Genomic DNA, 26426 nt, shown 5'->3' with positions numbered 1-26426 from the left:
AAAGTCCCTTGCCCAGCTTGCAATGGGATCACGTGTTCTTTTCTTGCTTATACATTTGAGTCCTCTGGGGATTCTGGTTATTAAACATTTGTCGGAGACATAACCTGCAAATATCTTCTCCCATTCTGAGGGCTGTTTGCTTGCTTTACTTACTGTGTTCTTGGCTATGCAGAAGCTTTTTAGTTTGATCAGGTCCCAGTAGTGTATTTTTGAAGCTGCTTCAATTGCCAGCGGGGTCTGCCTCATAAAATACTCGCCCAGACCGATTTCTTCAAGGGTTTTGCCTGCACTCTCTTCTAGTATTTTTATAGTTTCATGTCTTAAGTTTAAATCTTTGATCCAGTGAGAGTCTATCTTAGTTAATGGTGAAGGGTGTGGGTCCAGTTTCAATCTTCTACAGGTTGACAGCCAGTTCACCCAGCACCATGAGTTAAATACATCATTTCCCCACTGAATGTTTTTAATTGGCTTATCAAAGATCAAATAACGGTAAGTAGCTGGATTCATCTCTTGGTTCTCTATTCTGTTCCAGACATCTACTTCTCTGTTTTTGTGCCAGTTCCATGCTGTTTTGATCACTATTGATTTATAGTACAGTCTCAGGTCTGGTAGCGTGATTCCTCCTGCTTTGTTTTTATTGCAGAGTAATGTCTTGGCTATTCAAGGTTTTTTCTGATTCCATACAAAAAGAAGTATTATGTTTTCAAGGTCTATAAAGTATGATAATGTAGCTTTAATAGGGATTGCATTAAAATTGTATATTGCTTTGGGCAGTATGGACATTTTAACAATGTTGATTCTTCCCAGCCATGAGCATGGTATGTTTTTCCATTTGTTAACATTTTCAGCCATTTCATTTCTTAGAGTTTCATAGTTCTCTTTATAGAGATCTTTCACGTCCTTTGTTAGATAAACTCCCAAATATTTCATCTTCTTTGGCACTACTGTGAATGGAATAGAGTCCTTATGTGTTTTTTCAGCTTGACTATTGTTGGTATATATAAATGCTACCGATTTATGAATGTTGATTTTGTAACCTGAGACACTGCTGTATTCCTTGATCACTTCGAAGAGTTTTGTAGTATAATCCCTGGTGTTTTCCAGATATCCAATCATATCATCTGCAAAGAGCGAAAGTTTGATCTCTTCTGACCCTATATGCATACCCTTGATCGCCTTTTCTTCCCTAATCGCGGTGGCTAAAACTTCCATTACAATGTTAAAGAGCAGAGGAGACAATGGGCAGCCTTGTCTGGTTCCTGATCTGAGTGGAAATGATTTCAGTTTAACTTCATTCAATATGATATTGCCTGTGGGTTTGCTGTAGATGGCCTCTATCAGTTTAAGAAATGTCCCTTCTATACCAATTTTCTTCAGTGTTCTGATCATGAAGGGATGCTGGATATAATCAAAAGCTTTTTCTGCATTAATTGGGAGAATCATATGGTCTTTGTTTTTTAATTTGTTTATGTGCTGAATTATGCTTATAGATTTACGTATATTGAACCAGCCTTGAGACCCTGGGATAAAACTGAATTGGTCATGTTGTATAATTTGTTTGATGTGTTGCTGGATTCTGTTTGTTAGGATCTTGTTGAATATTTTTGCATCTATATTCATTAGTGATATTGGTCTATAATTTTCTTTTCTTGTTGGGTCTTTTCCTGATTTGGGGATCAGGGTGATGTTTGCTTCATAGAACATGTTGGGTAGTCTTCCTTCTTTTTCTACATTTTGGAACAGGTTGACTAATATAGGTACTAATTCCTCTTTAAAGGTTTGGTAGAATTCTGACATGAAGCCATCTGGTCCTGGGCTTTTCTTTTTAGGGAGGTTTTGTATGGTTGATGATATTTCAGAACTTGATATGGGCCTGTTCAACATTTCCACGTGATTCTGGCTAAGTCTTGGAAGGCGACGTGCTTCCAGATATTGGTCAATTTCCTTCAGATTTTCATATTTCTGAGAATAAAGTTTCTTGTAATATTCATTAAGGATTTTTTGAATTTCTGAGGCGTCTGTTGTTATTTTGTCTTTGTCATTTTTGATTGATGAGATTAGAATTTTACTCTATTTTTCCTGGTCAGGTTAGCCAAAGGTTTATCTATTTTATTGACGTTTTCAAAAAACCAACTTTTTGATTTATTGATCTGTTGTATAATTCTTTTGTTTTCAATTTTATTTAATTCTGCTCTAATTTTGGTTATTTCTTTTCTTCTACTGGGTTTGGGGTTGGAATGTTCTTCCTTTTCCAGTTACTTGAGATGTCCCATTAAGTTGTTAACTTCCTCTCTTTCCATTTTCTTGAGGAAGGCTTGCTGTGTTATAAATGTCTCTCTTAGGACTGCCTTTGCGGTATCCCAGAGATTCTGATAATTCGTGTTTCCATTGTCGTTTTGTTCCAAAAATTTGGCAATTTCCTTCTTAATCTCATCTCTGACCCAGCTGTCATTCAGCATAAGGTTATTTAACTTCTATGTTTTTGTATGAGTATCTTGATTCCTGTTGTTACTCAGTTCAACTTTTATTCCATGGTGGTCCAAGAAGATGCAAGGAATAATTTCTATTCCTTTAAATTTACTGAGGTTAGAATTGTGACCTAAGATGTGACTGATATTTGAGTAAGTTCCATGGGCTGATGAGAAGTATGTGTATTCAGTTTTGTTGGGATGAAATGTTCTGTAGATGTCTGCTAAGTCCAAATGTTGGATGGTTAGGTTTAAATACATGATTGCAAGAGAGACTTTACCTAACAATTGCAATCAGTGTAACCTGGCTTATTGTACCCTCAATGAATCCCCAACGATAAAAAAAAAAAATCTAAAATTTCTTTGCTCAGCTTCTTATTGGAGGATCGATCCAACACTGCCAAAGGAGTGTTGAAATCTCCAACTATTATGGAACTGGAGGAAATCAAGTTGCTCATGTCTGTAGAGTTTCTCTTATAAATTGAGGTGCATTCTGGTTGGGTGCATAGATATTAATAATTGAAATCTCATCATATTGAGTATTACCCTTAACAAATATGAAGTGACCATTCTTATCGTTCCTTACTTTTGTTGGTTTAAAGCCATTGTATATGCAAATAGAATTGCAACACCTGCTTTTTTCTGATTACCATTTGCCTGAAATATGGATGACCATCCTTATACCCTGAGTCTATATTTGTCTTTTAAGGTAAGATGTGACTTTTGTATGCAGCAAATATCTGGCCTGAGTTTTTGTATCCAGTCAGCTAACTTGTGCTTCTTTAGAGGAAAGTTTAAGCCTTTCACATTAATGGAGAATTTTGATAAGTCTGGTAAAATTTTGGCTTTCGAGTTTTTCGAAAGTCCAGTGGACATTTTTAATCCTTTTGCCACTGCGGAAGTTGGAGTTGGATCAAAAGTATCTGAGTGAGTTTACTTTTGTGGTAGAGGATTGGGCTGGTCATTATGGAGGATAGGTCTGAGAATATCCTGAAGAGCTGGTTTGGTTATGGCAAAGTTCTTCAACATATGAATGTCATTAAAGTATTTAATTTCTCTATCATAAATGAAACTCAGTTTAGCTGGATACAGGATCCAGGGTTGAAAGTTATTTTGCTTTAGGAGATTAAAAGTTGATGACCACCCTCTTCTGGCTTGAAAGGTTTCAGCAGAGAGATCTGCAGTCATTCTAATATTCTTCCCTTTGTGGGTAATGGATTTCTTATGTCTGGCTGCTTTGAGAATTTTCTTCTTCATATTAACTGTAGTGAAGTTAATTATGATATGTCTGGGGGATGTCTTATTGGGATTGAGTCATGCTGGGGTTCTGAAACTGTCTGCTATCTTAATTTCAGAATCTCTTGGCATGTATGAAAAATTCTCTTTCATAATTTCATGGAGAAAGGCCTCTGTGCCTAGTGAGGCCACTTCGTCACTTTCGGGAATTTCAATGAGGTGGATATTAGCCTTCTTCGAATTATCCCAGAGCTCTCTGAGAGAACGATCCATTTTTGCTCTCCATGTCTCTTCCTCTTTGAGAGTTTGGGAGCGTTCAAAGGCTTTGTCTTCAATGTCAGAAATCCTTTCTTCTGCTTGCTCCACTCTGTTACTGAGGGATTCTACTGTATTTTTCAGATCTTTGAAGGCTGCAAATTCTTGCTTTAGTGCGTCAAAATCTTTGGTGGTTTTTGTCTTTAAAGCGCCTGTGGTTCAGTGAGTAGGGTGCCGGCCCCATATACCAAGGGTGGTGGGTTCAAATCCAGCCCCGGCTGAACTGCAACCCAAAAATAGCCGGGTGTTGTGGCGGGCACCTGTAGTCCCAGCTGCTCGGGAGGCTGAGGCAGGAGAATCACGGAAGCCCAACAGCTGGAGGTTGCTGTGAGTTCTGTGACATCATGGCACTCTACCGAGGGTGGTAAAGTGAGATACTGTCTCTACAGGAAAAAAAAAAAAATTTGTTAAATTCTTGAGACAACTTTTGAATTTCTCCTTGAATTTCTAATTCCAACTTTTGAATTGCTGCTCGAATTTCTAATTCCAAACTTTCCTCCATTTTATTACTCTTGTTTGCAATAGAATTCTGAATTTGATTTCTGACATCTTGGCCAGCTGTTTATGAATGGGATCTTCAGTTACATCTGCCATATCTTTCCTTGGGGGGTGTTGATCTATTCTGGTTATTCATGTTACCAGAGTTTTTCAGCTGATTCTGCCCCATGATTGTTTTACACCGTTTGATTTTTCCCCTGGAGCTTTGTCGAGGACTCATACGGTGCTATGGCCTGAGAAACTGGGGACCTGTTTGGTGTGGTGGGGCTGAGTGGTTCTGTCTTATTTTCAGCTGGTCTCTGTTCAACCCTAGTGAAACAGTTACTCTGGGTTTAAGTCTCAGCTGTGGGGAAATACCAGCAATTAAGTCATCCTACCCCCCCAGAGGCAACAATTGGAAAAGGAAAATCAAACCTTCCTACAACCACGCAGCCAGGGCACCACCTAAATAGACCTCGGGCGACTGGCTCAGTTCAAAAGGTCCAAATCAGTTGTCTCAGTCAGCACCTGTCTTAGGTGGGAGAGTTTAAAATGTCTCTGGCAACTGGCTCCCAGGGGGTTGGTGACTACTCAGATATGGCTTGTTCCAGTGCTCTGTGGAGTCAGGAGTACCCACCCAGCAAATAGATCAGTCTGGGAAGGTTGATTCTTCCTTCCCCACCTTGCACCTCTGTCACAGCCAGTCACTGATAGTCCCGCAGGGCTTTGACCCAGTTGCCTGTAGTGAACAGATACTCCAGGGGTTTGCGCCTGCCTGAATCACAGGGAAATCTATTTCTGCTCAGCCTGGCCACTGTGCTCTGCCTCTATCTAGCAGGGGGAGGTGAGGCCTGACAACCTCACGTGCTTGATGGAGGCTGGGGAGTGTTCACTGAGTTCCAGCCCCGCCCCTGATTGATGTTACTGACAGAACAGAACAACTTTGTGGGAATTTGTTTCTGTCCCTGCTAAATTCCCCTGCAGAAGAGAAGCTTTTTTGCATTCCCAGAGCCTGCGCCTCAGGCCCTGTCTTGCTCATGCAGGTTTGTATTCGGTTACCTGTCTAGCCTCCTGTCTTCCTTTGTCTATAGGCTGACGATCCCCTGAGGGCCAGGCGCGTCTTAAGCTCAGTAGAGTGGTCCTCTGGATCAGCCCCACCCTGGGAACTTTCCAGCTCTGCACGTGCGTTTCTACTCCCCGCGTTCCACCCAGGCTGGTACCGCCTCAGGCAAACCTTTTCCTCACGGGGCCTGCGTTTTACGTCCCAGATCTGTTCCGTGGTGGTTTCCACCTGAGTAGATGCCCGGCCTCTTCTGTTTGCCCAGGGAGACAGGTGGTGTGGCTTCAAATTATCCGGGAGTGAGCCCTATTGTTGCCAAAAGATGGCTGCTGCTCTGTGCCTCAGGGCACCGCCACTCCAGTGTGGTTCCCTCTCAGCCGACCATACTCTCTTCACTCCCGTGCCGTAGAGTCAGCACTGACCAGCTGCAGTTTAGGCCCTGTCCACACCCCTCGAGAAATCACCCAAGAATCTGGACTCCTGGGGGACAGGCCTCCAGACCTCAGAGTGAGAGTGGAGGGGAGTGCTGGGAGCTCAGGGTTGCAGGTAGAGAATATATACAGTTTTATGCCTGGCAGGAGAACGCCATGGCACCCTACCCTGTTTCCCCGAAAATAAGACATCCTCCGAAAATAAGACCTACTTACAGGAAAGATAAGACATCCCCTGAAAAGAAGACCTAGCGCGTCTTTGGGACCACACCTTAAAATAAGACACTGTCTTATTTTCTGGGAAACAGGGTAGTAGGGGATGTATGTCCAGTTTTTAGAGGGTCTCTCCCTTGTAGTGTAGTGGGAGGACCTTTGAACTCTGCTCGTTTGTTTGTGGGGCACTCTGAGCCGTTCTTATGGGGGTGGGGACTCCCGTCCGCTTGGTGCTGGATTTTGTACCTTTTGTTTGTATCCCTGGGGTCACAGCTCGCTTCAGCAGGGTTGATGTGCATTCTTCAACCTTCTCTCTTGGTGCAGCTCTAATCTACCAGGTTACTTTCTAAATTTCTGTCCTTTAACTCTCTTTCTGGATGGGAGCCTCTGTGGAAAGCTGGCTTCAGTCAGCCTTCCTGTCTCTGCCTCCCTTTTTTTTTTAAGACAGAGTCTCACTATATCACCCTTGGTAGAGTGCCTTGGCGTCACAGCTCACAGCAACCTCCAACTCTTGGGCATAAGTGATTCTCTTGCCTCAGCCTCCCAAGTAGCTGGGACTACAGGTGCCCACCACAACGCTATTATTATTATTTTTTGTAGTTGTCATTGTTGTTTAGCAGGCCCGGGCTGTCTCCAACCCACCACCTTTGGGGTTTGTGGCTGGCGCACTACTCCCAGAGTTTCACTCTTGCTTAGGCTGGTCTTGAACCTCTGAGCTCAAGGGATCCTCTCATCTAGACCTCCCAGAGTGCTAGGATTACAGGCATGAACCACCACATTTGACCTTTTTCTTTGATATTTCTGATAACATAAAGATTTTTCTCCCATTAGAAATTCATGTTATATGACATCACTATTAAGAGTCTTAAGTTACTATGAGCAAATTTTCTTAAATTGAAACATATTCAAAAGATAAAATTTCATACAGTTTACCTTTTATTTCATGACTTTATAGTTCTGGTAATAGTTCTTTGAGGCTGTTGCTGAAGTTTGTGTTTGATCTCCATGGGAATGCTCAGAAAGTCTGTAGGGGACAGAGGGTTGCTCAGTTTTTCCACTGGGAGAAATTAGTTGTTCAGTATAAAAAGGACTAGCTAGGAATGTGGAAAGAATATAACAAGGAAATTATGAGTTGACCAAAAACCATTTTTAACTTTCAGCAAAATGAGGGATTTTTTTTTCATTTATTTAGTCATTTTTTAAAAATTATTATTTACCTAAGGATATGAGAAAGGCTCATTTAGAAAAAAAGTCAGTCTTTCCTTCTAAGCAAAGAAAATACTCCAAAGGAGAGTGATATGACAAAAAGTACAGGAATATCCATTTTATGATGTCAGGGAATTTTTTTTAAAAAACATTTGAAATTCAAGGGGTTTGACTTTTCCAGGGTATGCATACAAAATATCAGTTTTTATTGAAATTTTATGATGTCAGTGTTGCTTTTCTGAATTCTCTTTATTAAATGACTGTTGGATATTAATTTTCATGTTAGCCTAAGCTTGTAAGCTTATCTAGTATGATGGCAATTTTAGGAACACTACCTTTTTTCCTTCAGTGGAATGCCTCATTGTCTTAACAACAATTATGTAGAACATTGTAAAATGCTTTATTTTCAAGGATGTATTATATAAAACATTCTAGTCCTATAAGATCTTCCAATTTTCAAAGGCAAGCCTTTTTAGTTCTCATCTTCCTGTATGCATATAAAAGGTAGTTACCTGATGCAAAGTTACTAGCTAGTTAGATGAATCTACAATGGCTCTCAACACTCAATAAATGGCTGCTTGTATCCTCTATTTTCACCATGTACAGATGTGTCCTATATGCACTTATAAAACAATGTATGACTTGAATCTTTATAAAGTTTCAATACATTTTCAAGGACTCAGAAATATATTATGGCCTGGAAACATTGATCTGATTTATAATAACATATACATTGCTTTTGGGGGGCATATCTTCCAAACTAATGGGAAAAAAATTAATTAAACTGGTTTGCTGCTACATATAGCCAAGATTTTGATCTGGGTAGGCCTACCAGGGGATGTAACAAGACTGTCCAGTTTATTTTAAAAACATACAAATGTAAAAATCTGCAATAAATGTTCCTAACTCATATGGCCTCCATTCTGTTGCCAAGTGCGTACACATAGATAACATTTCTAACACTGTCATGGCCCGGCCGATGATAGTCAGATTGTGCATTATGTTTGTGTCCAGCACATGTATTAAACTATAAAAGTATAAAAGCTTTGTTACCATAGGCAAAGATGGACTATTCCTCTGGTTAACACTATCAAGTTGGGCTTGGAGAAGTATGGAAGAAAAACCTACCTATTCTTCCACTTATCTGTAAAACTAATCTGCCTGTGCTTTGGGAGAGGGTTTGCTTTAGCAATGTCTTGATTTTATTTTTGTTTACAATTCAATTCTATCTCAACTTAAAATTTTTGGCAATATTGGCTTTATCTAAACAGGAACTTCCGTGGGACAAGTGACTGCCATAGACCTTGATGAACCTGACACACTGCACACTCGTCTGAAGTATAAAATCTTACAGCAAATCCCGGATCACCCAAAGCATTTCTCCATTCATCCAGACACTGGCGTCATCACCACAGCTACACCTTTACTGGACAGAGAAGTAACGAACTCCTTAACTAATCTTTCAGTCTTTAATCTGTATTTAAATTGAAAAAAAAAATACCAAGATGAGTTACAATACCTGGCTGTTAGAGCTCTAAGTCTACTTCTGTAGGGCTTCTCTGGAGATGCCTTTTGTCTCTATAGAGATGTTTGGAAAGTTCAAGATATTAGACAAGATCACACTTGAGATCACTGACCTAACTTGATCTGTTGGTACAAAAATTGCTTTACATTTATTTTATTTTATTTTTGTTTTGCAAAAGTATTCTGACTCCAGTATGTGTAATTGTTTTTTAATTAATAAACTTTGTTAGGGGAGTTAGGGATTCACAGTAAAATTGAGTGGAAAGTACAGATAGTTCCTACATATGCTCTGTTCCCACACGCCCATACCCACCCCCTTACTATGGATATCCTGCACCATGGTGCAACATTGCTACCTTTGTTGTAAACAGTGAACTTATATTGACACATCATTATCATCCCAAGTCCATAGTTTATGGGCTTACTCTTGGTGCTGTGTATTCTATGGGTTTGGACAAATATATAACAACAGGTTTCCACATTATAGTTTCATACACAGCAATTTCACGGCCCTCAAAATCCTTTTCATCCTTCCCCCCTTACTAACTCTTGGAAACTACTGATCTTTTCCCTGTTTCCACAGTTATGCCTTTTCCAGAATGTCATACACTTGAAATCATACAGTGTGTAGCTTTTCCAGATTGGCTTCTTTCACTTAGCAATATGTATTTAAATTTCATCCTTGACATTTCATGGCTTGATAGCTTATTTCTTTTTAACACTGAATAATATTTCATTGTCTGGATGTTTATTTATCCATTTGCCTATTGAAGAACATTCTGGTTGCTTCCAAATTTTGGCAATTATAAACAAAGCAGATTTAACTTTCGAAATGTCATATTAAATGTATCAGCTACTCAGTTTACCGATTGGCTAGTCTCTTGCTATGTACTTGTATTTATGTGGTTTTTTAAAATAATGTGTGTGTGTGTGTATCAAGAATATTTGGCCTGGTGCAGTGGCTCACGCCTGTAATTCTATCACTCTAGAAGGCCAAGGCAGGTGAACTGCTTATGCTCAGGAGTTTGAGACCAGCCTGAGCAAGAGTGAGACCCCATTTCTAAAAGTAGCTGAGCATTGTGATGGGCGTCTGTAGTCCCAGCTACTCAGGAGGCTGAGGCTAGAGAATCACTTGAGCCCAAGAGTTTGAGGTTGCCATGAGCTATGAGCTATGACTCCACAGCACCCTACCCAGGACAACAAAGTGAGACTCTGTTTCATAAAAAAGAGAATATGCATAAAATAATTACAGCCTAAGCAGTGTCTATGAGAATTTTGAGTTATGGGAAATAGAAGTGTTCCTTAGTATATCTTTTTTTTTTTTCCAGAAATGTGATACTTACCAGTTAATAATGGAAGTACGAGACATGGGAGGCCAACCTTTTGGTTTATTTAATACTGGAACAATTACTATTTCACTTATAGATGAAAATGACAATGCACCATATTTCACAGAAACTTTTGTGAGTATATCTCTGTATTCATGCATCTAGATTCATGTACTTTTCAAAACTCAAATGTAGAATTTGGTTTCTCTGTGAGATCATGCATTTTGATTTAAATAGCTGCAAATAACATAAGGAGAAAAATATCACTTCTATAAAAATAAAGTGGATGCTAGGAAAATAACCCTGCTCTTGGTTACTGAACAGCTTCTTAGCTCTTGATGAAGTTCATGTGCTTGAAATTTTCTTAGTTGTTAAGCTCCAGTATCAGGTTCCTGGGACTTAAATTCCTTTTATGGTGTGAAGGAAAAGAGGCCCTTTCTCTGCTGTCCTTCACATTTCTCCTGCTTGAGATGAAAAAGGGACAAGGTTAATATCCTCTGCTCAGCTGTCCTGTAATGGAGCCAGTAGTACAGACTAGCCCACCAGCACTCCATGCAAGTCTCTTGTATCATGTATGAGCAAACTTCCCCCAGACAACAAACATATAAGATATACACAGAGGGTACCAAAAAAATGTATGAAATTTGTAATACTCAAATCACATTCGACTTCTGCAATTACAAGGAGATTTTGTTAGCATTAATTTGTTTCATTAATCTACACCAGAGTATATGTCAAAGAAAAAATAACCTATCAGGCCAGGTGCAGTGGCTTGCACCTGTAATCCCAGCACTCTAGGAGGCTGAGGCAGGTGGATTATGTGAGCTCAGGAGTGCCAGACTAGCCTGAGCAAGAGTGAGACCCGGTCTCTACTAAAAACAGAAAAATGAGCCAGGTGTTGTGGTAGGTACCTGTAGTCTCAGTTATTGGGGAGGCTGAGGTAAGAGGATTGTTCAAGCCCAAGAATTTGAGGTATCTGTGAACTGTGATGCCATTCTACTCTACCTAGGGGAAAGAGTGAGCCTCTGTCAGAAAGAAAGAAAGAAGAAAAGAAAGAAGGAAGGAAGGAAGGAAAAGGGAAGGGAAGGGGAGGGGAGGGGAAGGGAAGGGGAGGGAAGAGGAAGGGGAGGGGAAGGGGAGGGGAGGGGAGGGGAGGGAAGGGAAGTTCCGGAAGGGAAAAAAGGAAGCAATGGAAAGAGAAAGAAAGAACCTGCGAGTACAATGATAGTCACAGTCCGATATTTGTCTGTGTCAGTCCTCACAGGGTCTGAGGATCTGTTTCATCCCATCTTTCATATGAGCTAATGGAAGATTGGTTAAGTAACCTGCCCAAGATCTTACACATACGAACCATGTACAATGAAATGATTAACTAGGATTTGAATTTATATCCCTTCGGCTCCAATGTCTGCCATCCTTTTAGGATTCCTACATCTCTAGCAAATTCTGATTTACCACTTGAAAGTCATTTAATATCATATGCTTTGGTAATCATATTTCTTTTCTGGAGGAGAGGCTATGATTGAATTTCTCAAAAAAAGGGGAAATTTTTTATCTTAATTCTTTATCTTTTTTATCTAAAATTTTTTCACTGGGTTTACCAGTGAATCAGAAGGAAACGTTAAAACATTGGTGTCAAAACAAGTCATCCAGAAATAAGAATCAGTGTATTTTAGGCCAGTGCAGTGGCTCACACCTGTAGTCCTAGCACTCTGGGAGGCCACTGCAGCTGGATTGCTTGAGCTGAGGAGTTCAAGACCAACCTGAGCAAGAGACCACATCTCTACTTAAAATAGAAAAACTAGCCAGTCCTGGTGGCACATTCCTGTGTTCCCAGCTACTCAGGAGACTGAAGTAATAGGATTTCTTAAGCCCAAGAGTTTGGGCTTAGAGGTATGACGCCATAGCACTCTACCCAAGGCGACAGCGTAAGACTCTGTCTCAAGAAAAGAAACAAACATCATTTGCAAATACTGTTTAATACATTCACATAAAGCATTTTAGTGCTTACTATGCCTAAAAATTGGAAATATAGTGTGAAGATTGTAGAGATTCAGAGGAGAGACAAATCTGAGGACTAGAATGACCAGGAAAATCACCTCAGAGAAGTACAGGTGTTAAGGTGTGAGGTAGCCTTGATGGCTGGAGAAGACACAAAGAGCAGTTTAGGGGAAAGGGAGGAAGCTGTGCATTAAATTCATAAACTCTTCCCCAGCGAGTGCACATCCCCCCACTTTACTTACTTTTCCTTTAAATGCAAGTTTTAAAGTAAAAAAACACGTTGTTAAAACTGTCTACGTATAATAATAAGAGGCATCTTTTAGTATGTTACAGAAGTAGAAGAAAACAGAGTTGACGCTGAGATTTTACGAATGAAGGTTCATGACAACGATTTGCCAAACACCCCCCACTCAAAGGCTGTGTACACGATCCTGCAGGGAAATGAACACGAAAACTTCAAAATCAGCACAGACCCAAATACAAATGAAGCAGTGTTGTGTGTTGTCAAGGTAAACAAACAAAAACATTTAAACATTCAAGCCATGTTTAAAGCATCTTAATTTATACTTTTATAAAAAAAATTTTAGGAAGTGTTGTGTGTTGTCAAGGTAAACGAACAAAAACATTTAAACATTCAAGCCATGTTTAAAGCATCTTAATTTATACTTATATAAAAAATTTTTTTTCTATGTATATGACGAGAATACTTCAATGAAAGATTGAAATGACTGTTTATATAAACTGTTTCTTCTCTGTTACATTACACACATTTTCTCTGTTAGAGGAAGGTCCTGGAAGATACAAAACTCTTTGTTCTTACATGAGAAAACCAAAATAAAGAAGTACTGGCCACTGAATACTGAATCTGGTATTAACTTCAGGAGTAGTCATAGACACTCACTTGTCCAAATACCTATTTTATACAAATACACAACAGAGAGAAATGGAAGAATTGCTACTGGAAATCAAACCTTGACTTTTCAATTCATTTCATGTTACTATTATCATTGACTTCTACCTCTTTACTATGTATTTTGTAAGGAAAACTACTGTATTAAATACTCAGTACTTATTCCTATATGTCCCCCTAAATTCCAGGTAACCAGTACTTTCGAATTTTTGAAATAAAATTGCAATTATTCTCTCTGAAGATAATTCCTTTAAGTGGATGTGGTTCCTTTTGGGTCCTTCTATCCATAGCTCTCCCTAACTTCTTGCATATTTTCCTTCATTAATTTCTTAGAGCTAGTGTATGATCTTAAAAGCTTTATGCAGAACTTATATTTTCCTGAAATTGTCTTTTAATTAATGCAATATCTACTCTTACTTTTCTTTTCTCTTTTTGTCTTCCTCCCCTCCCTACCCCACACCCCTCTTCTCCTCTCCTCTCCTGTCTTCTTTTCTCCTCTCCTCTCCTCCTTTCTGTCCCCTACCTTAGTTTCTAGATTTCTTTTTCATGATTTTCCTCCACTGTTTAACAATTCCTTTAGGATTCTTTCTAATTGTACAGTTTGGTACTGAACAGTTTGATCAGGAACTAAGCAGATGCAAATCCAACATGCTTTGAAAAGGTGATACTAAACCAGCAGCCCCTAATCTTTTTGACACCAGGAACCATTTTCATGGAAGATAATTTTTCCATGGATCAGATGGGGGAGGATGTGAGTGTGGTAGGGATTTGTGGATATTAGAGTCTCATAAGGAGCATGCAGCCTAAATCTCTTGAATGAGCAGTGTACTGCAGAGTTCACACTCCTATGAGAATCTAATGTCACCGCTGATCTGACAGGAGGTGAAGCTCAGGCAGTGATGCGAGTGATGGGGCATGGCTGTAAACACAGAGGAAGTTTCTCCGACTTTCCCATGCTCACTGCCTGCTGCCTGGCCTGGTTCCTAACAGGCCACAAGCTGGTACTGATCCCATAGCCTGCAGGGTGGGGACCACAGTACCAAATAATATTGTATCTTTGACTCAGTTTCTTGGAGTAACTGCTGTGTTACAGGCAAATCTCTAATTATTTTATACTTGGAAGAACTTTAGTTAACACTCCTATCCCATATGATGAGTAATGAGATAATTTGCATTTTCTCAAATGCTTATTCTGTATCTCTATTAATATTTACACTTGTAGTGAAAACAATGAAGGCAGGATGTTCTGAAAGAAAAGTGAGAAGAAAAATTGATTGAATTTTAAAATCAACAATTTTGCATTCAACGGTGTTTATCATTTTAGGAAGCAAATTTTTTAGTCTTTAACCATATTAGTGCCAAATCTTAGTTAAATTTTAAATGCAAATACGATTTTTTCTTTGTATGGAAGCTTGAAATGATACTCATAAGTTTTCTACGGGGCATATGTTGACTGATTAAAGCATGTTTATTGAACAGCCACTGAACTATGAAGTCACTCGCCAGGTGGTTTTGAAGGTTGGTGTCCTTAATGAAGCACAGTTTGCAAAAGCAGCCAATTCACAAACTCCTACCATGTGCACTACAACTGTCACTGTGAAAATCAAAGACAGAGACGAGGGCCCTGAATGCAATCCACCAGTAAAAGTTATTCAGAGTGCAGATGGCGTCCCCGCTGGCCAGGAACTCCTAGGGTACAAAGCACTGGACCCAGAAACACACAGTGGTGAAGGCTTAAGGTAACTTACTTTCAAAAAGCTCCTTCATGAGAGTGTCTCTTAAATTTAGGAAAGTTCCATGTATTTTTCAAAATGACAAATTTTAAGACTATGTGCCCTCTTTGGTTTGATTGTTTACATTTGATTTCTAAAAATTCAGGTATAAGAAGTTAGGAGATGAAGATAACTGGTTTGAAATTAATGAACACACTGGCAACTTGAGAACTCTAAAAATACTAGACAGAGAATCGAAATTCGTAAAAAACAATCAATACAATGTTTCAGTTGTTGCAATGGATGCAGGTGAGTGCCATTTTCTAGAAATAAAATATAAATATAGGATATATACCGTGGGGTGAAATGTTCATTTCTAGATTTAAACAATATTTGCATTATTATTGCCCATTTTTTTGGAGGACTCCAATTTAGGCTCCAGTGCGTCAGTAATGAATGCAAAGCTATGAGGTGGTGAGTTTAGGGCTTCAAGGACCTTATATGTTATTTAGTTTCCACTGAGGAAAAGGTGGGGTACTCCAGGATCTCCATGTTTTTCAGAACTACAGGTTTAGGTTACATCTCCCTGTTTTTCAGAACCACAGGTTTAGGTTATTATGACTGGAATTTACTGAAAGTGTTCAACCTACTTATAGCAATTGGGTTCAAGGTAAATTTGTTCTGAGCTTAATGAAAAACAAATAATTTATCCTATTTCATAAAGAAATGGTCAAATAATGACTCAAGTCCTTCACTGTGGTTTGCAACCTCTCTTCAAGGTTGATACTAGAACCTATTCTGTAAAGAATAGCTTCCACATACAGTGAAGTCATGATCTTGAAACCCCTTGAACATCTACTACTATCAATAAAACCATTTATAATATGCTTAAATCTATGTATTAATAGGTTTAAAAACTTTGTTAGTATGTTTAAATATATGTGCTACTATGCTAATATATTGTATATGTCATAAAAATACACAAAATAGATATTAAAGAGGTTGATTAAAAAAATAAATAAAATTTACACTCTTTCATTTTATCACATCAATTACATCCATACACATTTGAGACAAATTGCCCTAAATAATAAAGATGAATAAATCTGGACAACATAGTGAGACCCCATGTCTAAAACAAAGAGTAAAATTTTTTTAAAAAATTAGCCAGGCATGGTGGTGTACACTTGTTGTCCCAGCTATTCAAGAGTATTCTTTGAGTCCAGGAGTTCTAAGTTTTCTAAGTTACAGTGGGCTATGATCATACCACTAGGACTCTAATGATAGAGCAAGATAAACAAGAAAAAATAAACAACAAAAGAAGTACTACAACAACAACGTATTAATCGCACGAAGGTGGGGGTGCAAACTTTTTTTGGTCTTATCTAGTTAAATTTTTTCAAGTACTAAAAATGATAAACGTAACATGTTCAATGAGTTAGTATTAAGTTATAGTCAGCCAAGAAACACTGGGCAGATCACTAGGCTGTCAAGGTGAATAGGACTTACTATTGTTTCCACTGTGTTCAGAGTCCAGTGTGTGAGCCAAGGGATCAGCAAAACATTCTGAGAAAAGAGAAGCATATGCTATCATTGTTTGCAGAAGTCATACGATTCATTAGGAGGTAACATTTGAGTAGATTCTTAAAGACAATAGGGTTTTATCTGACCAAGAAGAGGAGAAAAGTATTCTTGGCAATGGCATCAAAATGTGCCAAAGCAAACAGGAAGAAGTTCACTGTGGGGATTTAATGAGAAGTTTGATAAGGTTCAAGCAAAGAATATATGAGGAAAAGGAGAAGAAGCCAGGGTGATTGAGAGCTACCTAGACAGGGTTTGTATTCTAAGGGTGAATATATGCTATTCGTAAATAAAATTGTAAGAAAATCGATTTTATATTCAACAAGTTAATCTATAGTGACATTCCTGATAACCTTTTAGTTTTGAAAACTACCTGAAAGAGACCGTCTGATCTCACCCCCAATCTTCAAGGCACAATGATACGACACTATTTTGTAGTAATGGTGTCTGAGATCTGGGAATCATATGTGCAAAATCAAGTTCAGACAGCTAGTAGAAAGTAGGTGTCAACTGCTATTATACAGGGTGGCCATAAATTTATGTGCAATTTAAAATAGACTGCCACTCTGTATAAATTGTTGAAAATAAACATATTTTTAACTAAAGAAATAACCTACTTGTAATTTATCTCAGCTGGCCGATCGTGCACTGGAACATTAGTAGTTCATTTGGAAGATTATAATGATCACCCACCCCAAATTGATAAAGAAGTGACCATTTGTCAGCAAGATAAGGATTATGCTGTTCTGCAACCTATAGATGAAGATGGGCCTGAAAATGGTCCACCTTTTCAATTTCTTCTGGATAATGTTTCCAGCAGACTGTGGACCTTAGAAGCAAAGGATGGTATGTAATTTTGCTAAATCTTGTAATCAATAGGGACTCCAGATAGTTTATCATAATAGCTACGTATTTGTTTTAGGAGATTATTTTATTGGCCCTAGGAGAAGGATGATCACTTTCTTTTAACAAAATTAATATAGTTATGTTAAACTTGGACTCTTTTTCCGAATCTTATATGAAAAATTATGTCCATTTTAAGTTAACCTTTAAGTAGTATCTAATAGAGTATAAAACACTGTCAATTATTTTTCCAGGTTTTCTGAGGAATCAAAATTATTTAAAAAAAATAAAAATTAACCATTAGAGTATTTTAAATTAATGTTTTCCCAGAAGAATACTGAGTAGGAATAAGATTGCTATGGAAAGGTCAATGGCCAACTATTTTAAATTACACACGAACTTTATGGACACCCTGTATTCTCTCTCTTTTATCCCCCTGTAGGTAAAACTGCCATTCTTCGTCAACGGCAAAATCTTGATTATGACTATTACCCTGTGATTATGCAAATAAAGGACAGACATGGTTTAGCTGCAAAACATGTGTTAACAGTGAAAGTGTGTGACTGTATAGCTCCATCTGACTGTAGAATGACTGAGAAAAGTGTCAGAGATATTGAACCACCCAAAGTGATTCTTGGAAAATGGGCTATTCTTGCCATGGTGTTGGGTGCTACCTTGTTGTTATGTAAGTATATTAAGTATAATTATCTAGAATGTGTTAGATGAAGTTTTATCTCGTATGTTTTAAATGGCAGTTCTTTTTATCAGTGATATTTGCCCTTGGCAAATGTGTCCTTTTGGATTTACTTGATGACTTGAGGTTCTGAATCATGAAGAAACTTACCAGTAACAGCAGATTAAATTGAAAGTAAGTTTCAGAGGTGGTAGCTTGAGTTCTTCAATAATTAGCTGTGAGACATTAAATCATTTCCTCTTCTTTGAAATCATTTTTCCATATGGAAAATGAAGAAGGTAGATAAAATTTAGATTCCTTCTCATATAAAATGCTATAGTTTTTCTACCAGCCACGCTTATTTAGAGAATATCTAAATATGAAAAGAATTAGTGAAAGTAGGCTGTTCAGAAATTTGCTCAGGTGTTTGTAAAGTGATTTAGCATACAAACAAAAACACTCCCTAGTGAAAAATGGCCACACGAGCCACAGGAAAAGTAATGCCTGCAAAGAGTGCTAAGATTTTGCATCCTGCAACTGTTACTTGGAGGTGCAAAAATAATAGCAATATTGCTACACGTAAGCTTCCTTCCTTTCTTCTTTCTTTTCTTCCTTTTTCATTCTTTCTCCTTCTTTCCTCCTTTCCTCCCTTCAATTTCTCTCTCTTACTCTCAATTTTTCTCATACTTTTTGACTACAAAGGTCCCATTTGCATTTGCAGACTTTACCGCTGCTCTTCACTGTGCCCTAATTCATTGATGTAAGTTTCAGGTTAAACTGGATATTCCTCTCAGCGCTGTGTTAGTTAATGTCTGCTCTCAAAACCAGACATAAATTTTGTGCAATTGCCCTTCTTGTTTGTATTTATGCTTAATGTGTTTTATTTTGCTGTTCTAACCCCTTCTAAATATGTAATGTGTGATTTTAAAGACCAATAATGCTGTCTTAAATTTCAGTGAAATGAAGTTAGCATTTCAATGTACAAGAAATAAAAAAACACATGTAACTTAATTCTGGATCTAGAAAGTGAGCTAGTATGTGTCTCACTAAGACAGAGATAGCCTATGTATGTTGTCTGAAATTTTTTTTTAAATTGTATGACCCAAAGACATTTCAATTTATGGAATACATTTTAAAAAGTTTTACAAAGAAACATTTCAAAAATCATTTAAAAATGACTTAATGTATATTAGCATGAAAAATATTTTGATCCTTTTTATTTTTTAGGTGTTCTGTTTACGTGTTTCTGTGTGACCACTAAGAAGGTAGTGAAAAAATGTTTTCCAGAAGATGTAGCCCAGCAAAATTTAATTGTATCAAACACTGAAGGACCCGGAGAAGAAGTGATGGTGAATCAGATTTCACTTCCCTTTGAACTGTGTGGTGACCCAGGGATGACAATTTAATTATTCTATAATAATAGCAATAAATAATAACAGTTAATGTTTATCGAGCACTTACTATGCTAAGCATAGATAGTTCCAGTTGCCCTGATGTTTTAAATGATTTAAATGTCATATTCTATTGTCGCATAACCATGCTCCCTTTAAAGCAATTAGAGTCGGATCTGTTCCAGGACTGTCTCCTAGCTTTTGGCTGTGCCTTGGTTTACGGGATCATAAATCAAATCATCATCAGCATTTTCCTTGTGTACTTGTCTGTATCCAGATTTCCCTTTTTTTTAATAAGGGCACTGGTTAGATTAGATTAGGGAGCCACGCTAATCCGGTATGATCTCATCTTAACTGATTACATCTACAATGATCCTATTTCAAAATAAGGTCTGTTGTCATGGGGTTTAGGACTTCAACATAGGCATTTTGGAGAGATATAATTGAACCCATAATGCTTAATTATTGTGATTTTATACACAGTAAAACCTCCATAGTTACCACCTCCCTACATTGACCACCTCCTTAAGTTGACCTACTTATCATAGACCGGACATGCAGCACATGAACGTATCAGTACAGCAGGCCTAGTTCCTTGCCCTGCCCACCTCTGTATGTTGACCGTTGTTGCAGTCCTTTGGATGGTCAACTTACAGAAGTTCTACTGTATAGGGAACTGAGAAGCATAGCAGGAAAGCGTTTTGCCTATGGTGGGAAAGAAAAGAAAGCTAATTGTTTATTTCAATTTTATTTACTCATTTTGTAATTTTAATTTCACTTTTAGGAAGCAAATATTAGACTCCCCATGCAGACATCGAACATTTGTGACACAAGCATGTCTGTTGGTACTCTTGGTGGCCAGGGAATCAAAACACAGCAAAGTTTTGAGATGACCAAAGGAGGCTACACTTTGGATTCCAGCAAAGGAGGTGGACATCAGACCTTGGAGTCTATCAAGGCAGTAGGGCAGGATCCTGGCAGATACACATACACAGACTGGCAGAGCTTCACTCAACCTCGGCTTGGTGAAGTAAGTTCCGATGTCTTCAAGTTCATGTTACGTGAAAGATAAATGGTAGTTATCAATCAGGATTTCCCAAGGATTGTACTCTTCATACACCTTGAACTCATCATGTTTTTAATGTTGAATTATCTAGACATGGATGTCAGGTCTATCTCAAAGAGGAAAACGATCTTTTAAAGTTCAACTTTTATAATAGGGTTTACAAAACTGTATCTATGAGTGGGATATGTAGGTGTGTTTAGAAAAGATTAAAGAGTGATCGCTTTTTCCCTAAAAGTTACCAGGAAAGCCATGTGAATGAAAATATTTATTATAGAGGAATAAATGGATCATAAATTATAATAAATACTTTATAATGTGGTTATGAATTCCTGAGTGTTGAAATCCAAAGATAGAGATTGCTAAGCTTTATTTTGGGTTTTAGTTCCTTGTTTTATGTTCAAGTTAATCAGTATATGCGGATGTTAGACAGTTTAATGTATTATACTTTTATAGGTATATAATAGTGCCATATATATAAGAATCATAGCTTGTATTGGTTTTCCTCAAATATGTGAAGAAACTACAGAGGTAAATTTCTACTATACGTGTCTTATGGTAAAATGGGAAATTAGTTTTAGGTCTCCGTGTAACCTTTATATTCATGTGTTCTCCAGGAGCATTTATTTACTTGCTATACTTTACGAATGACTATAATAGAGACCAATCATGTGCATTTTTTATATGTAGGAATCCATTAGAGGACACACTGTGGTTAAAAATTAAACAGTAAAAGGTAAATCAAAGATATCATTTTTATGCTAATATGTTTAGGTGTTTTTAAAAAAAAAATACAATGTGCTCTTTTTCGATACAGAAGGTGTATCTGTGTGGACAAGACGAGGAGCAGAAACATTCTGAAGACTACGTTCGCGCATATAACTATGAAGGCAAAGGGTCTTTGGCCGGCTCAGTAGGCTGTTGCAGTGATCGGCAGGAAGAAGAGGGGCTCGAGTTTCTAGATCATCTAGAACCCAAATTTAGGACGTTGGCAAAGACTTGTGTAAAGAAATAAATGTGGTTTCTAATAGAATAACAGCTACAAATGCATATGTGGAAGTTAATGTGAAACGACAGCGCTTCTGCTAATATTGTTTTTTATTGGAGGTAGAGATAAGGGTACTATAAATATGAAACTCCCCTCAATTCTCCTTGTGTGATGTAACTTCCCTGTTCTCTAGAAAGAAAGGTGTTGTTTGTGAATTTCCTTTTATATGCATGTATATTTTGCCCTTTTCAAGACTGTACTGTGGGCTTTCTTGCACCTTGTAATTGAAAACTATTTTTTTTGTGTGCTGTGGAAAAGAGCTGGGTATTGTGGAGGCTAATGAAAGATGAATTTGCATTTCAGAAGTACAAATTAAATATTTTCTTCAAAATTTGGGGGAGAATTACGTTCTTAGAAATATTTTCTTTGGTGCCAGAGAATTACATCCTCTCCAAAGTGGGCTTAGAAACGATTTTTAAGTATTCTTAGGTGCAGTCTTGGGTTTGGTGAATTAGTGTGTTTCTCATACACTTTGCACTCCTCGGAGTGCTCTCCCTGGGTGCTCGGCTCTCTGCCCACGTAGATGTGTTACCAGTTTTCTACCGCTGCTAGGATTGTTGGAAAGACAAGAACCAGAACAAGCTCATGGTAACCTGAGCTGCAGAGATTTTACAAGGATTACTCCAGAGTATTTCCATGAAAGAATTGCAACCCTGAGGCTCATGGGTTGATTTAGGCTCACAAATATGTTTTGTTTGCTCAACATGATGTACTATTGTTTTTAAAATGTAAATACCTTGCCAACATCATTCATTCTCCAGTTTGAGACGGGCCTACTGTTTCTGGCATCTCCAAGCCTCTGGATGACTAGCCCTGAAACATTAGGCAGTGACTCTGACACACAGACATTCGCCTTTGGAATATGCCAAAAAATTGAGTTACCATCCATATTGGAACATAATACTCAGTCTGCATTAGTGATTGCTTTAAGAAAATAGAAAATCAGAAATAATGACTGGCATGTATATGTTAAAAAATTAAAATCTATTACACCAGCACTGATCAAACATTGTTTGAATGATGGATAAATGAATGTACACATTAGTAATTACATTATTAGGTCTAATATTTTATTAGGATATTATATTTTACTGATATAAAAAGAAACTATATAATTCAATAGTATTTTAATAGTCATTTGTGGCAAAGTCTATAAATCTATAAACAATAATAGTATATGTCCCGTGGAAATTTGTCATCGAGATAAAAAGTGTGTTTTTTTTTAATCTATTAACTAGTTAACTATTGAACATGAGTGGTTGTTTCTTTTAAATTTCATGACATCTTATTCTCAGATATGTTTCTATTAAAATGCTTTTTGATATGAAGTTGGAACACAAGAAAAAATATTTTAGCAAGTCAGATTTTAGTTTACAAAGTGTCCGTAATGTATGCTTGTATAGCCATTATAAGATAATTTGTGGGGGTGGTGCAATTTTTGTCATGCTACTCAGACAATGATCCTAGTTCTAAAATTTTTTAAATATAACATTATAAATTTGGAAATATAATATCATAAGTTATATTCTTAAATGTAGGTACAGAATGTTCTTGGAGCAATTAAAAATCATTAGCCAAACATTAATTTATATGTGTTTGTCTTTCTATTTCTTTTATACTTGTTTAGGTATGGAAGAGAAAATATGCAACAACATAAAAGGACAATTAATGTCCAAACGTAGATTTCTCAATCACCAAGAAAAGACCCTTTAAGAATGTTAGAAGAATTATTAGAAAGTGTAGGAAATGAGTTTTCATTAAGTATTTTGGGCTGTTTACAATGTTTTCAAGGTATCATTAACTTTTATCTCACAGAAAAACTTTGACTACATTTTCATTTATTATATCCCAAATTAAATGTTAATCATATGATTGATAAAATTTATGAAACTTCACTAGACTGTTCACAAATTTAGTTTGTTAATAAAAGAAACAAAAGATTGTATTTTGTGGATTTATTTAATTGTCAGTTAATTGTCCATAAATGAATGCTTATGAATTATTTTTCTGTAATTCAGTTTATAGTGAGAAAAACACACAATTCAATTTACTTTTTCTTATTTCAGATCTCAAATATTTCATGTGAAAAAATTTTATGGGAGCATCAAGATAGATAAAAAATCAATGTAATCTTGTAGCTGAGTTTCATTAAACACTTTCTAACCTTATTGAACTTCTAATTCTTCGTGAGTTTATTAAAAGTATTTTATAAAACTTGATATCTATGTATACGCTTACTTGTAGAAAATGTCATATGGTATGTCATTTGGAAAGTTCTCAAACTGGGTGTTTTAGAGTTGAAGATTTTTATTTTCACAAAAAAGTTAACTCCTCTTTTATAGTATGTTAGTTATAGAAGTCCTATAATGGTGGAAAATCCTAAATGAAATTAAGGTAATGAAACAAACAGTGTTTACGGATGCATTTCTCTGGTCTCTTCTGTCTTCTTTCCTAATAAATCTGAATGAACATTGGATTTGACCAGATACTGTATTTGTTTTTCTATGTAAGAAAATTTTTTTTAAAAAAAGAAAATCTAGTATCGCAGGAGAAAGCCTTACTAAGAACAAATCGATTCTTGCATATTTTATAGAGCCCAATAAAATTAAGTGAGCATATTTTTTTAAAAAAAAACTCTTCAAAAGGATATGCACAAAAATGTAAAACCTACACTTTACCTTACCTCAAATCCTTATTACCAACAATAAAATAATAGCCATTTTCAAATATACAAATAGACTAATTTAAGCCGATAAGAAGCGTTATGAAAAGAAATATATGAAGTACATTTATGATCTACATTTTTTGAGATAAATCAAGTTATTTTACAATCTTCACATCTTAAAGTTTTTTGATTGTGAGAACAAAAAAACCTTTTATAAACTAACCTATAGAATTAGAAGTCATTTATTCTATTACTTTTAGAGGAAAAAGAAACATAACTAAAACCAAGTGTGACCTTCTGGGCTACATTTTGGCTAAGAATACATGGGATTTCAGATTTTTTTGTCATGGTGCAGTAATTAATACCGGTAACTGCAGTAATTAAATCCTGTATCCCATGTTCAGTGGCTTTTAAATGATAGAATATGAAAGTAGGAATACTAAAAGAAAATTTCAAGGCTCTATTTGAGATGTGTGATGTTTGTCTTAGAATTTATACCTAAAATTTCATGTAGAGTTATTTCCTACCAGAAAAACTAAAAGGAACCCTGTAATGCAAAGTGGAAATGAGAGGATTTACTTGCTGGGTTTTACGTCTCCTAAAATCTGTAGAAAATTAAGAATTAAGTTTATATTTATATAATTCAAACTACCTTTAAAATCCAAGTTCATAAGGACATTCCACCCATGACAGGTATCCTGCAGGAGGAATATGCTGCCATCTCTGCTCACCATATTTCTCACCTTTTGAAAGCCATACAGAATTCTGAATCCCAGGTTCTCCAAGTGTAATTCCTACACCAGCAGAATCAGCATCACCTGGAAACTTGTTAGAAAAGCAAATTCTTGGGCCCCTAGCCCAGTTCCACTGAACAGGAAACTTGGAATGTGAGCAGGAGTGCCAGGGCAGGGATGGATGCGTCTAAACAAGCCTTTGGTGTATTTCTGATGCACTAGTAAGTTTGAGGATGCTGGGGCCTTATTCTATTCCCCAGCTCAGCACTAGCTCTCTGATGCTCAGTGTTGTCTGCAGACCAGCAGTATTGGCATCACTGGGGAGCTTGCGAGAATAGTGGATTCTCAGGTCCCACCTCAGACCTATTGCATCGGAAAGTGAATTTTAACAAGACCCTCAGAAGCTCTGTATGCACAGGAAATTCCAGCTTAATGAGCACCCTTAGAGACACCCACCTAGAAGTCTCATGCATAGCATTCTTACTTGCTTTTTATTGGCCAACATTTAGAACATATTTAACTCAAGAGGTTGGGAGTGGATTTGATGGAGATTTGATGGAAATAATTGTGTTACCCAAGTCACAATTCAGTGAAGTTAATCTACTTTGGGAACCTCATTTTCTTTTGGTTAAGAGTTCAAATTTGGTGAGCCTTGATGATATTCCATTGTTCTTTGAGCAGCCTCAAAGCAGAATATTAATTATTTCATAAAAATAAAAATACCAATATAATGGGTCACTTAAAAGTACTCTCTTTCATTTTCTCCAGTCAGAAGTCCAATATTTTTGGAAACCACTATTCTAAGAAGGAGGAGAACTGATTGTTTTATTAACTTGCTGTGTAAAAATTTTTGTCGAGTCATTGAACCTTGTTTACGTCAATCCTTCAACTCAAAAAGATTTTATTTTCTTTTTCCAACCAAACTGTGATGTCCTTTATTGCAGGGATAATGTTGCATTCATCACTGTATTCTCCTTTCTGACTGTGCTGAACAGAGTTTTTCATTTGTTTATGCACATGGCATTTAATATTTAATTTTTTCTCTATTTTTTATTGTTTTGTTTTTATTAAATCATAACTGTGTACATTGATGCATTTATGGGGTTCAGTGTACTGATTTGATATACAATGTGAAATGCTTACGTTGACCTCATTAACACATCCATCACAATTAATTACATTAACACATTAACACATCCATCTTTTCTTAATAGTTTTGAAATGTACCATTGCAGGATGCACATTAGGTGAGGTCCCCCCAGATACTTGCCTCCTCCTCCCTCCCCGACTCCTTCTCTCTCTCTCCTCTTCCATTCTACTTTCTGGACTATAGTTATGTTTTACCATTCATATGAATGTGTAGGTGATTATATATTGATTTCATAGTAGTATTGAGTACACTGGATACTTTTTTTCCTATTCTTGAGATACTTTACTAAGAAGAATATGTTCCAGCTCCATACAGGTAAACATAAAAGATGTGAAGTCTCCATCTTTTTTATGGCTGCGTAGTATTCCATGGTGTACATATACCACAATTTATTAAT

General features: G+C 37.0%; 1 protein-coding gene across 2 annotated transcripts in view; it reads left to right on the top strand.

Moving 5' to 3' along the window:
* Positions 1-23547, top strand: part of DSC1 (desmocollin 1) — a 37288-nt gene extending 13741 nt beyond the window's left edge. Inside the window, exons 7-17 of one of the 2 annotated variants that reach the window (XM_053571615.1) lie at positions 8678-8844; positions 10259-10393; positions 12583-12768; positions 14649-14908; positions 15048-15190; positions 17096-17308; positions 17748-17990; positions 19206-19327; positions 20154-20399; positions 21123-21168; positions 21250-21366. In XM_053571615.1, the coding sequence (XP_053427590.1) occupies positions 8678-8844; positions 10259-10393; positions 12583-12768; positions 14649-14908; positions 15048-15190; positions 17096-17308; positions 17748-17990; positions 19206-19327; positions 20154-20399; positions 21123-21158 (1751 nt within the window). In that variant the 3' untranslated portion in view covers positions 21159-21168; positions 21250-21366. Of the gene's footprint in view, positions 1-8677; positions 8845-10258; positions 10394-12582; positions 12769-14648; positions 14909-15047; positions 15191-17095; positions 17309-17747; positions 17991-19205; positions 19328-20153; positions 20400-21122; positions 21169-21249 lie in introns of both variants that reach the window. The other variant, XM_053571613.1, reaches the window with a different exon arrangement.
* The last annotated feature ends 2879 nt before the right edge of the window (positions 23548-26426 follow it).

Source organism: Nycticebus coucang, chromosome 19, assembly GCF_027406575.1.
Source record: "Nycticebus coucang isolate mNycCou1 chromosome 19, mNycCou1.pri, whole genome shotgun sequence".
Classification (NCBI taxonomy): Eukaryota; Metazoa; Chordata; class Mammalia; order Primates; family Lorisidae; genus Nycticebus; species Nycticebus coucang.
The sequence above is the reverse complement of the archived record's forward strand: the minus strand, read 5'-3'. Positions and strand labels throughout refer to the sequence as shown.